Genomic DNA, 13238 nt, shown 5'->3' on the forward strand with positions numbered 1-13238 from the left:
AGTAAAGACCACACAGAGAAGTGCTAAGTGCCAGACTGGGGAAGACCCTCTAGAATTCCCAGCTAAAGCTTGTTCTACAGACAAAGCAAAACAGTCAACACAGGTAAAGGTTATAGAGAGCTGGAAAAAATCTAACTCATGTGATATTCCTTCATAGCAACATTCCCACACTCTGCCACAGAAACTGTTAAACAAATTACTACAGAAAGCAATGGGGCAAAAAATGAGCCTTGAAAAATATCATCTTTGCTGCAGATTTTTTTTTTGCATGGAAATCACTAATAATGTGCATAACGACTTAACTACAAGGATGCTCACTGTGGTGCAGTTTATATTAACAAAAATCTGCAAATAATTAAACCATCCCACCTCAGTGGTGTTTCATAAATCATGATGTCTGTAGGCTACAATACCATTCAACCTTTCAAAATCAGGTTGAAGAACTATAATTACCAATATGAAGAAAATTTCCTATATACTAGTTAAAAAAGTATAAATTTTTATTTTTTCCAAATAATGAAATGATTCCAAAGTCTTGACTAGTTATATCTCCATTTAGAATTATGAATAATTTTCTAACTCATTTTTGTTTGTTTGCTTTGATTTTTACAGCTGAACATGTTGTAAAACTATCAAAAATAGTAAGGTGCTAGTGTTTAATATTAATAAAACATCTGTTTTCAAGTGCTATTATCCTGCTTCCTAAGAGCCATTAGGGATAGACACATGGGAGGCCACACCACCTGTTCATGAGGTGCCTCAGGTAGGCTTCGGCTTTGGATGCCATGGTCTGTAGCTTATATATTTCCCCCTCCTTCCAGTTCTCAAGCACAGATACCTGCCAAGACATCAGACAATGTTTAAGCACTTCACAAACAGAACCTGAAACTATTTTAAGGGTTAGAATGGAAACAATCCAAACCACTTTCCAGTTTCCCCTTACATGAGTTATGATGACAAGATCACCAGAACCTGTTGCTGTGATTTCTTCCAGGTGCGTACAAATTAAAACGTTAGGATTTGAAAACTGCACTAAAGCCATCCACTGTGGAACCTCTCACAGACATGGCTGGACATGGCTGTCTGCACAGCCAGGTGACCATGTGTGTGCTGTGATCAGAGTCTCCATCCATGGAGCTGCTCTCGGCACCAAGAGCACCCTTCAGACCCCTGGCTTCCCCACAAGCCAACAACCAGGTGTGTAAGAATTATTGTAGGAAATGCAGAATAGCCTAGTTTTAACACATTCAAATCCGACTGTAAACGTGTTAATCCCAGGGTCAGTAACCTTTCAGGGCCTTCCGGGCAAACTACTTGGCAGGCGGAGGTGAAGGCAAACTACAGGAGGTCAGGAGGACAAGGGTGGGGAAGGGGCCGTTCTCTTTGGCCTTATCCCCCTCCTTCCCTTAGAAGCAGCTGCATGGCCGAATTTCATGGAAAAGCCTGATGTTTGCAGACTATAAATTAACTCTTCTCATTTTCCCTGAACAATTACAGACACATGTACCAATAAATACCACTTGTTTTCTCAGCCAGGAAAAAACACAGACAACCACGTTCTAGAAATAAAGAAAAAGCCAGACATCATTTTCATTTTTGTCTCAGTACTTTTACAAACACTGGTATATATTTTTCTAGGGGAGAGCAGAGTATATATTTAACAAGTGGGTTATTTTCATTTGCTTTTCAAGAATTGGCAAATGTTTTAGGTTGACTACTTCATGGCACACAATTGATTAAATAAGACAGAACTACACAAAATGTATAGTATGAGAAATAACTGAATCACACTATTAAATAAGGAAAGCAGGTTAAAAAACCTGGTGTACCTTATGAGTGCCTCTATGTAACAACATACAAGGTGAATGTTGGGATGGTAGGATATCCCTGCCCCGCTCCAGTAATATCACCTTCATATGTAATTAAAGAAACTAAAGCAAACAAACGGCCTTCTGCCTTATCTACCAGTCACCAAGTGTCCCAGTCTCACCTCTGCAATCAGAGCCCTTTGGTGACTCTCTTCGTAATATTCTCTCCCTTTCCTGATACCGTCTTCTATTTTCCTTCTCTCACTTGTAAAGGTGTAACTGCAAATGTTAAAAGAAAAAAAAAATTAGAAAACAAATCCAGCCAGAGTACAAAGGCTTCAAGCCAGGCCCGCTGTGAGACCACAAGGCCATGGCTCAGCTAGCCCGGGGAGCACATGACTCGAGACCTGTGCGGGGTGTGCGCTCTGTGCTTGGCAAGTGGTCGGAGGAAGATACGAAATCAGCAGGGAGTACTTGGTGGGCTGCAGAGAAACAGGTGAGGGCCCCATACCAGAGTGCAGATGTATGAGGGTCAGTGCAGTGCAACCTCGGTATCTCGGTCAAACTCTATACACTAAGCCCCGTCTTTTGAGCCAGAAATTCTGTACTGACACATATTACCAGGAAATGATCCTAAAGAAAAAAGTGACCTGTGCAAGGTTATACACAGTCATAATCTTTTTGTTTTTTTGAGACAGTATCTCACTATGTAGCCCAGGCTGGCCTCAAACTTGCAGCCATCATCCTGCCTCAGCCTCCCGAGTGCTGGGATTACAGATGTGTGCCACCATGCCCAGCTCATGGTCATACTTTTAAAATGGAAACAAAACAAAAGGTCCAATAAACGGGTAGCTAAAAAAAGGTGGCCATGGACCAGGAGGAGAATGTATGAGTATTAAATGAGAAAAGCAAAATGCAACTGCTTACTACTGGTACATGAAAATATATAATGTCCATTAACAAAGATTAAAAGGCTGGGCGTGGTGGTGCATGCCTGTAACCCCAGCACTCAGGAGGCTGAGGCAGGAGGATCACTGTGAGTTCAAGACCAGCCTGGGCTACATAGTAAGTTCTAGTTTAGTCTCAACTACATAGTGAGACCCTGTCTGAAAATAAATAAATAAATAAATAAATAAATAAATAAATAAATAAATAAATAAAAGGAAACTAAATTTAGAGGCCCATAATAAAAGTTCTTAATGAAACAATAATCACACAGCAAAAAGTTACTCATGTAACACAAAAGTTTCTGGGGTGTTCTTGGAGGTGCGGTGCTGGGAAAGGAACCACGGTGCCCCCTGCACACTGCCAGGCAAGTGCTTGTGCTCTGAGCTACGCGTCTCCCAGCCAGAGCGGAAACTTCAAACACATTCTTAGTTTCAAGCTAATTCAGGAAAATAAAAGAAATAATTGACAAACAGATTCAGGAGATTTTATACTGACAATGGGAAATAAAAGCAGAAACAGTAAAATTCAAATGTTTAAATATAGTTACTTAAATATTAGTTTAAAATGTAATAAAGAAAACATATATAGAACTATTTAAAAGAAACAAGCAACAATATATTTAGAAGGCTAGCGTGCTTATCTCTGGCTTTAACAGTGTAAAATATTAAAGTAAATGTAAGCTTAATTTGCCTGTTTTCAAAGGACTGATCCAGATGTAACTCATGTTCCTTATCCATTCCATTGTTTCTCTGGGTAGACCTATAAAAACACAGTCACCAAATTTTAATCAATGTTCAGATATTTTTCAACACAACTCTACACAGTAAATTGCACTTATGTCCATACAAACATCCCCCCCTTGGTACCGGGGATCGAACTCAGGGCCTCGGGCTTGCCAGGCAGGCGTGGCGCTGCTGAGCTAGATCCCCGGCCCTATACAAGCATTTCCTGAATATTTCTCGTTTCTACATTTTGTTTCATTTCAAGTATCTTATAAAAACGGGAGACTCTTCCTTTGACCCCTGGAGGCAGCCAGCTTTTCTTCACACTAAGTCATGTGCTCATGGGCCACCCCACCCTCGGTGAGGAAGGGCACCTCGATGCCTTCCACCTGCCACAGCCCACACAGTGGCAGGGCCATCTGTGTAAGCAGGAGTTCTCACTCAAACAGTGGCACGTGGACTTTGTGAAAATGGAACCAGGCCCTGCTCTTCCTGTAAGTGAAATCAAAGAGCGGCCTACCCCGCCTGCCCTCCGGGGCACAGCTCTGTGTTAGCAAGGGCACCCTGGAGCGGGGCCAGCCCAGCCCTTCTTTCCATTTCACCCTCACACACCTGTAGTCACTGCGACCTACCAAACCCAGACAGTGGCCTGCAGGACCTCTGCACTCCTCCCTCTCCCAAAGCCTTCCTACTGTCATAGAACTGTGCCATCTTTCACAACCACCTGTGGTTGGTGTGCCATTGCCCCAACCACGAGTTAAACTTTAAGTCCTAGCCATTGGATAAGCGAGATCAAAAGTACAGACATCTGCCAGGCGTGGTGGAGCACATCTGTAATCCCAGCACTTGGGAGGCTGAGGCAGGAGGATCACTATGAGTCTGAGACCAGCCTGGGCTACATAGTGAGCTTCAGGTCAGTCTCAACTACATAGTGAGACCCTGTCTCAAAAAACAAAATAAAAAAAAAGTATAAACATCAATGATATCCAATGAAATAATCCCTCATACCCTTTGTGCTTCTCTAAGAAAGGAATCCAAAAAGATCTTGGGGTTTTAATTTTAAAAATCTGAACATAAAAACTTCAGTTTTAAAGTGTTTACTCATAAAGCAGAGAGGAAAAAGCACAGATACACTTATGGCTTATCTTTAAGGTGTGCCAGAAAAGGTAAAGAAATATAACAAAGCGGAAAAAAAAACAGTTAATAGAGCCGGGCGTGGTGGCGCACGCCTGTAATCCCAGCATTGGGGAGGCTGAGGCAGGAGGATTGATGTGAGTTCGAGACCACCCTCGGCTACATAGTGAGTTCCAGGTCACTCTCAACTACATAATGAAATCCTGTCTCAAAACAAACAAAAACAACAACAACAAAAAAGTTAACAAAAAGCTATTCCACAGGAAAAAGTTAATTTTTATGCTATTATAGAAAAAAGTTTTATTACAGTCTGATTAATTTTGTCTAATATGTCGGAGTCTGTGTCTGAAATGAACACATAAAAATACTTCCACTCGTTTTCATGGTACAAGGGATTGAACACCTAAGTCTGCACTATATCGCCAAGTCTTTGGGTTGTTTTCATTTTGACACAGGGTCTCAGTTAGGTGCTAAGTCGCCCAGGCTGGGCTCAAACTTGGGATCTTCCTGTCTCAACCTCTCAAAGTGCTGGGGTTACAAGCATGTGTCACCACACCCAGCTCCATTTCCACACGTTTAATGCCATAATCTACACATATAAATATCCAGAGCTTTACAGACACTGCTGTTTCCATAATGTGCTCTACTAATAAAACTACTTTTCCCACAATGACAATGGTATGACAAGCTGGTGTGGTGGCACAAACCTCTACCTCCAGCTATGTGGGTGGCCGAGGCAGAAGGGTCTCAAGTCCCAGTTATCTGAGGGCTAAAACTCTTGGCCAGCCTGACCGTCCTCCTGGCCCTTCTTCATGCTGCTGAATCTGAGCAAGCCCAAGGCTGGCTTCAGCATGAGAAGGTGGCCGGAGCAAGGCTAGGACAGCTCTGAGCCCAAATCTTCAGCAGGGCTGCACCTCTGGGAGGCCTTAACCAGCACAAATCTGGCTACCATGTTTGAGGCCACCCAGAAGGGTCACGTAGAGAAAAGCTGAAGGGGCTACAAGGAATGAGAGATGCGGAAACTAACGGGGAGGAAGAGGCTGAGCGGGATGGCTGCCCAGGACGCAGAACAGGCCAGCAGAACCCAGCCTGCCCCAGCCCACACGATCGTGAGCGAGTGAAATGGCTTCACTTCGGCCACGGGGTGCAGATGTTGTCACGCAGGGGCAGATGGCAACATGCTGAGGAACCACGAGGCGTAACGCGTCTGGAACAGGAAGTTAGGGGAGGATCACAGAGGCCTGCGGGACAACCATGCCCCGGTCCGCGAGGATTAGCCACTCTTCACTTTGTAAGATCGAATTCTAATCATTTAAAGATTTAGGATCAAAGTATAAATAGAACACCTTACATGTACACTCAACCCACTTATTTTACCAATAAGGAAAAGAACGTAAAAGGTCATGTCTGTAGTGAGCAGTGGTGCTCACTTAAGAAAGAAACCAGTTCCTTGTGGTCTTCCAGCCCAGCTACTCCCTGGATATGACTATCTGAAAACAGCTAGGTTTAGATATAGTCTTAGGCGAGGTAGTCAACAGATGCTTTTTAAAATGAGATAAAAACAGTGTAAACGCCTTATCTATCAACTTTTACTTGACACAATTTGAAATTAACTCTAAGAAATATGAAAAGAACCACAAAACACAAGAAAAAACAAAACAAAACAAACAAAACAAAACAAAAACACCAACTGCCTTTCAATTACCACTTACATTTCATTGGCATTCAAAACCTTTTTAACTTTCTTCTTCATTGCTTTTAGTCTGTCTTGGATTTCTTTTTTCTCTTGTTCCCATTTGTTAAATTCTCTTTCCAAATCTTGGATGAACCAATCTAATTCTGTCTCTGATATCTAAAAAAAAAAAAGCATTTTAGAATGTATTTGAATAAATGGCAAGATTTACTTTAAAAACCAAACAATGGGCTGGGGATTTAGCTCGGTGGCACTGTGCCTGCCTCGTAAGCACGAGGTTCTGAGTTTGATCCCTGGTACTAAGCAAACAAAAGCCCGAAAGACCAGAGTGGTGGCAGCACCTCAGCTGTCACAGTGATGGTGTCTGGGAGCACATGGCCATGAGCCGGCACCCCCGGCACAGCCACGAGCTAACACCAAGTGCACCTGGTCACACTCGGATCCGCGGGGCGCGCCCGGGCACTCACTACACCCACACCACACACTGCTGCGTGAGGCCCGCACAGGTCTCACCCGGCCAGTCCCAGACATTCTGTTCGCTTTACAAGTGGCAATGGGATTCCTCTGGATGCTCAAACGTCCGGGCGAAGGCCTGCCAGGCCTGGGCAGTGTGACACAGAAGCGAAGCTCCTCTCCAGGCCTCAGGGGCGGGGCTCCACACCACTCGACACCCTGTCCCTTTGGTCAGCTTTGCTGCGCAGTGGCTGCTTCCCGAAATGCCCCGACTTACAAACACTCTAAGAGTTTTAGGTCTTTTTAAGCTCCATCGAGTCGGTGGTGGCCAGGGTGTGGGCAGGCCACATGCTTATTATAAATCACCTTCAAGGAAAATGTTCTCATCTATTAGATGCTAAAGATTAATGTGAACCGGATAATCAGAACACTGTTTACAAGCGACAACTAACAGCAACACTGTAAGAAGTCTCCGGTTTGAAATCCTGCCATCACCAATGACCACTTATTGACATCCTCACTCCTGTCTGCTCTGGGCACTCGCTCCCAACCTTCTGGTATGAATTCTTTTGGGCTGCATATGAAATAGAGCATACATCAGCAATGAACTTCCTTTTTAATATTTTAACTTACTGAATTATTTTGCTAAGTAACACAAGCCCAAATTTAGTATTTAAGTAAGGAAACCTAAATAAACACCCATCCACACAGGCGCACAGCCCTGTGTGGAGGCTGAAACACCAGCACCAGCAACTGCTGCCTCTGACTTGGCAACTGCTCAAGTGCAGGCAACATCGGATACGGTGGCTTTGATTCGACTGTGCGGCGGGCACAGGTGGAGCTAGCGATGGCACTGTGTCCTCCCCTACACAGCGTGCCTTTGTCACCCAGAGTCTAAGCTCAACACTGCACCATCAAGTGCAAAAAATCACTGCAAATCAATAATAATTTTAAAAATCTAAACCTTGTGGGACTGAACTGCTAGCTGTCCGGGGCCCTGTTGGCCTGAGGGCTAGACACACTGCTCTAGGGAAAGCCGCAACTTTCCCTTCCTGCTCAGGTTGAAACATGCCTGGGTACTGAGGACAGCGTTTCTGCTTCAGAAACACAGGGCCCGCCATGATAAAAACTGCATGGTACTGGCAAAGAAACAGACTGGAGGATCAGTGGCTGGATTAGAAGATGCAGAAACAACTCCAGACACACTCAGCTACCTCATCTTTAACAAATGAGCCGAACACCCTCACTGGAGGAAAGATAGTCTCTTTAATAAATGGTGCTGGAAAATCAACCTGCCAAAGACTAAAGCTAGACCCCTATCTTTCACCATGCACTAAACTAAAAGCCAAGTGGATTAAAGATCTAAATATTAAGACAGAAACACTAAACTTGCTGGAAGATAAGTTAGGTAGAACTCTTGAAGACATTGGCATAGGAAAAGACTTTATGAACAAATCCTAGCATGGGAACTAGCACAATCAACAACTGGTATTTCATCTTATTAAAAAGCTTCTGGCCAGGAGTGGTGGCGCACACCTGTAATCCCAGCACTTGGGAGACTGAGGCAGGAGGATCGCTGTGAGTTCGAGACCTGCCTGAGCTACATAGTGAGCTCCAGGTCAGTCTCAACTACGTAGTGAGACCCTGTCTCAAAAAAAAAGCTTCTGCACTGCAAGAGAAACCACCAACAGAGCTAAGAGACAACCTACAATGTGGGAAATTTTTTTTACCAGCTGTTCCTCACACAAAGGTCTACTAAAAAAAAAAAAAAAAAAAAAAAAAAAAAAAAAAAAAAAATCAGACCCCCCCAAATATAAAGACCCAATTAAAAAATGGGCATGTGAAGTAAACAGATATCTTTCAGACAAACAAGTGAAAGCAGCAAATAAATATATGAAAATATGTTCAACATTATTGGTCATTTAAGAGATGCAGATGAAAACAACACTGAGATTCCACCTCACCCCAGAAAGAATGGCTGCTATCAAGAAATTAACCAATAACAACAAATGCTGGCAGGGCTGTGGGGAGAAAGGAATCCTTCCTTCTCCACTCTTGGTGGGACTGCAGACTGGTGCAACCACTGTGGAAATCACTATGGAGATACCTCAAACAACTAGGATTAGAGGTTCCATTTGACCCAGCTGTTCCTCTGCTAGGTTTCCGTCCCAAAGAACCATACCACAGTGATATATGTGCACCCATCTTTACAGTGGCACAATTTATAATACCTAAAACTTGGAAACAGCCCAACTGCCCATCAACTACTCAGCCATAAGAATGAGAAAGTAGGGCCAGGGATTTAGCTCAGTGGTTATGCCGCCTCCCTTGCAAGGACAAGGACCCTAGTTCAATCCCCGGTGAAGTGGGAAGGTAGGGCAAAGGAAAGAACAGAAAAGAAAAAATATGAGAAAAGGAAAAAACAGAAACAAAGTCTTTGTAAATAGGGAAGGATGGAGGGGGAAAAGAGAGGACAGACAAATGGGGAAAAAATAAGAACCAAGATATATCCTGTAAAGGTACAAGATCCCGATGATGAATATAAGTGTACTGTATACCTAAGATGTACCAATAAACTAGATGGAAAAAGAAAAGAAAAATATCCTTTTCTAAGCCTGTAGAGCCCACTGTACAAGACAGGTTAACTCAATTTGTTTAATAAATACGTACTGAAATAAAAACAAAAAAAACAAAAAACAAAAAGCACAGTGCACCCACAGCCAACCTGCCAGGCCTCCGTGGGAAATAACGGGCCTCAAGTCAAAAGCGGTACCGACTTGGAGGCCATTTCTCCTCCCTCAGCCTCAGACACCAGGACTGAAACCAGTCGCACTCCTTTCTGACTGCAGGGGTGGGGCGCCTCAGGGAGCTGTGAGAGGCAGAGGCCTCCTGTCTCCAGCCTGGAGATGGGTCCTGCTCACATTTTCCTTGCTTGTCCCAAAAGTGTCAAGTCATTACTGTGACCTGGGCGACTGCTGTGCCCACCCTACTTACAAACCTGGTACTGCACCCGGCTCGGTTCTGGGACCAGGACCAATGTTGAGTTGCTGATCTCGCTACTGGCAGCCAAGCCTACTGCGCTTCTCACCTGTCCTGTTTCCACTCAGAGCCCATGATCTCACCCTGGACCTGGCTCTTGTCTGGGAGATGAGGTGCAGCTCAAGGTTATGCTGGGGCATGGGAACCTACTTGGCAACGAGATCCTCAGGGAGGTCAGGTAACAAAAGGCATAAAGTATTACAAACACACGAGTGTGCCCAGACTCAGCTCAGGCAGTGGAAATACTACATGAGTTCATGTGCTGTTTATATGGAACACCCTTTAATCGCGGGGCTGCCACATGAGTAACAAAGAAATGACCACAGCTGAGTCCCATCTGCTTTTGTGTGGATAGAAACCAAGGGATTGAGGTCAGCAATCTGTCCCCACAGGAAACAGGTACACATTTCACCAGGGAAGTCTAAAGATGTGTCAAGCCTTTACTTCGAGGGACTAAAGAACTGTCCCATTAAAACCTGGACTGACTACACCAGAGGACAGCCACATGGGGTATGATCAAAGAATCCACTGTAACTGAAAACATAAAAAAACTTATTATAGGGCCAGGGATGTAGGTCCTGAGTTCAATTTCCAGTATCAGAAAAAAAAAAAAATCTACTACAGTAAAAATACACTGCATTAATCTCCCTCAAAATACTCCCCCTTGCTTTGAACACATCTGCACTACTGCTTTTGCCACTTTCTGAAGCAGCTGAACGTCTTCAGTTGTGCCGTCACAGCTGCCTCCATCTCCTGACTTGATTCAAAATGTTAACCTTTCACACACTCCTTTGGGAGGAGCCAGCAGCGGCACGGTGCCAAGTCTGGTGACTACGGTGGATGAGGGCAGGCCATGGAGCTTCTGGGGGCTGCCTTTCTGATGGGTGGCATTTAGCAGGGGCAGTCACCGCCTGACCACATCTTACAAAGGCAGCCCCAAAAGAGACTTTCAGAACTGCTTTAGAAGGGGCAAGAACAATGGAGTGTTGTTGAAGGGGTATTATTGACAATGTGTCCATTACTGTAATCCGTTTTACAAATTTAAATATTCTTCACATATCCACTCCTAGTCTAGGAGACCTGAAGTCAGTCATACTAAGGTAAGAAGCCCCGGGCCAGAGACCACCCATCAGAGCTGCACCTTCCTCAGGTTGCTCTCTGTCCCCTAAGTTTCCTGAGGACTCCACAAATAGTGGTGCTTCAATGATCTGCACGGATACAACACCGAGCTGGAAAAGCCTCTACCTTCAGGGAAAGAAACCTTCACTCCCTCAACGCCCACCGTCAGTGATGGGGGCCCAACCCGCCTTGTCACTAGGGCTGGCCATAGATGCTCCCATGCGAAGACCTTTCCTGGAGCGATGAAAGTCTACAGCAATATTGTACTGTGTTAACTAACCCTCCTTTTCCCCCTGGAAGCAAGTAACAATGGCAAGTAGTAGCTGTGATTCACTGAGCAAGTAACACACTGTCCTATGCACTTTTCCTGCGATAGCTTCTGCAGTCCTTGGCGCCCAGCAATGCTCAGTGCTCAACAAATGTGCCCCAGGTTTTAGTGTGGAGGTGACAGGGATCAAGCAGGGTCCTTGTCAGAAAAGAGAAGCGGACTAGAGGCTTTACGGTGTGTTCACATTTGTGTACCATGTGCTAAGCAGGTTTTTGTTGCTGATGCTGTTTTTTTTTATTATTATTATATTTTCCAACCAGGCAACTGAGCAGAAAAATCTATGGCCCCACATAACTCTTCTTGTTCTCTGCACCTCCCAAGTCTTGTCCTGAGTGTGAACAGGTCCCGGGGCATGAGAACAGCTCCTTTACATATGGACCCTTTCTTCTGGGTTTAGTTAAATTTCAGATAAATGAGTTTCCTGATTGAGGGCCCACTAAGCTCATTTTTTTATTTAATATGTTAATCCAGCTATTGATCGAGACATCTGGAACAAATTCTTCCCTTCTTAAATACTTTTTTTTTTTTTGCTTCTTTTCTGAACAGAAGACAGCAGCTTTTCAAAAAGAAACACAGAGTAATTTTCTCACATCTCTATAAGTCTACTGTCGCATTAATTCAGTGTGGTGTTGCCCATAACTGGGACTACTCCATTGGTCAGTCTCAACTAACAAAAAGTCCAGCTCAGCAGATTCAAAGCCGATGCCCCGCACGACAGTTCTAACACACCTGTAGGCATTCTCCTCATATTGCCTTAGGAGTGAGAGAAGGCGACGGTTAACGCTGACAGTTACAATAGGGGCAACTGAGCCCTCACAACACACCAGGAGGGGTGGGGTACTGAGCACTGAACCAGGGCCTTGACCCCAGCCCCATCTCCAGCCATTTTTAATTCTTAATATCCAAATTACGTAGAGAAGTTGCTTGGGTTGGGCTGTACTGCGGTCTCCTGCTTCAGGCTACCAGTATGCTGGGATTACAGACGTGTACCAGCTACTGCACCCATTCCAGCACAGCAGGTGGGTGTAAGCCCTTCATAGGCAGCAAGCCAAACCCAAGAAACTTGAGCAAGTAGTGCTCAAATTTTCCAGATAAGCAACTAAAGCAGAGAGAAGTTCAGTAACACGCCCAAGACCACAGCTATCAGAACAGAACCCGGCCTGCTAAGCCCCACTAGTCTGACTTTAGGAATCAGTCTCCGCTGAGACGAGAATTTAACTTGGAACTTAGTCACTAGGAAAAGTTTTAGCTAACAGGCCAACTAAATCATACATAAACAAACTCGAATTTACAGTCCTTTTCTCAAAGCAATTTGCAGAAGACTGTTGCTCGCATACGTTTTAGAGAAACTTGAAAAAGGCTACTTTGAGAAAGAATCTTTTATCAACAGTGCAATTCCAGCTAAGTGAGGTTCATAAGTGCGTGGATGCTCCCAACTATGCCAGAGGGTTTCAGACAGGATTACCTTGTTTTCTTCCAGGTTCCTTTTCAGCTTTTCTTCCAGGTCCCTGGTCTCTTCTAAGCTCTTGCGTTTTATCTGCTGGTAATTTTTACACGCTTCCTTAAACTGTTCTAGTAAGACACAGTACTCCTTCTCCATCTGTGAAATGTCCCCCTAGAAGTAAATTATAAAAACCACTTAAAATGCCTATTTATGAGCTGTCTCTTAAACAAAGAGAATAAAAGGAAGATGAAATTTTACAAGGGAAATGTCACAACAATGTAGGAATTAAAACCTCTGAATATGGTTCAACAGAGCCAGCTCTTTTTAAACCACAACTGTTCATATTATTTAAAGTTCAAATATATCAGTTCTGAGTATTTGTTTTAGTAGGATTCAGTATTAGATCAATAGTCTCATTTGAATATTGCTCTCTACAATTGATATCAGGAACTATTAGGTTTCAAAAGTTGAACATATTATATGCATTTTAGATATGAACTGAACAGGTTATCTTTGACCCTACTTTTTTTTTTTTTTTTTTTTTTTTTTT

At 43.8% G+C, this 13238-nt stretch overlaps 1 protein-coding gene across 4 annotated transcripts in view; it reads right to left on the bottom strand.

The window, feature by feature from the left end:
* Ttc3 (tetratricopeptide repeat domain 3) overlaps positions 1-13238 on the bottom strand; it is a 135670-nt gene that overhangs the window by 11578 nt on the left and 110854 nt on the right. For all 4 annotated transcript variants that reach the window (XM_010636571.2, XM_010636570.2, XM_010636572.2 and 1 more), the window contains 5 exons: positions 12710-12859; positions 6325-6464; positions 3447-3515; positions 1991-2087; positions 744-838 (listed from right to left, as the gene is read on the bottom strand). In XM_010636571.2, the coding sequence (XP_010634873.1) occupies positions 744-838; positions 1991-2087; positions 3447-3515; positions 6325-6464; positions 12710-12859 (551 nt within the window). The remainder of the gene's footprint in view (positions 1-743; positions 839-1990; positions 2088-3446; positions 3516-6324; positions 6465-12709; positions 12860-13238) is intronic.

The sequence above is a fragment of the Fukomys damarensis genome, unplaced genomic scaffold (assembly GCF_012274545.1).
Source record: "Fukomys damarensis isolate Sample0158 unplaced genomic scaffold, DMR_v1.0_HiC HiC_scaffold_24, whole genome shotgun sequence".
NCBI lineage: Eukaryota > Metazoa > Chordata > Mammalia > Rodentia > Bathyergidae > Fukomys > Fukomys damarensis.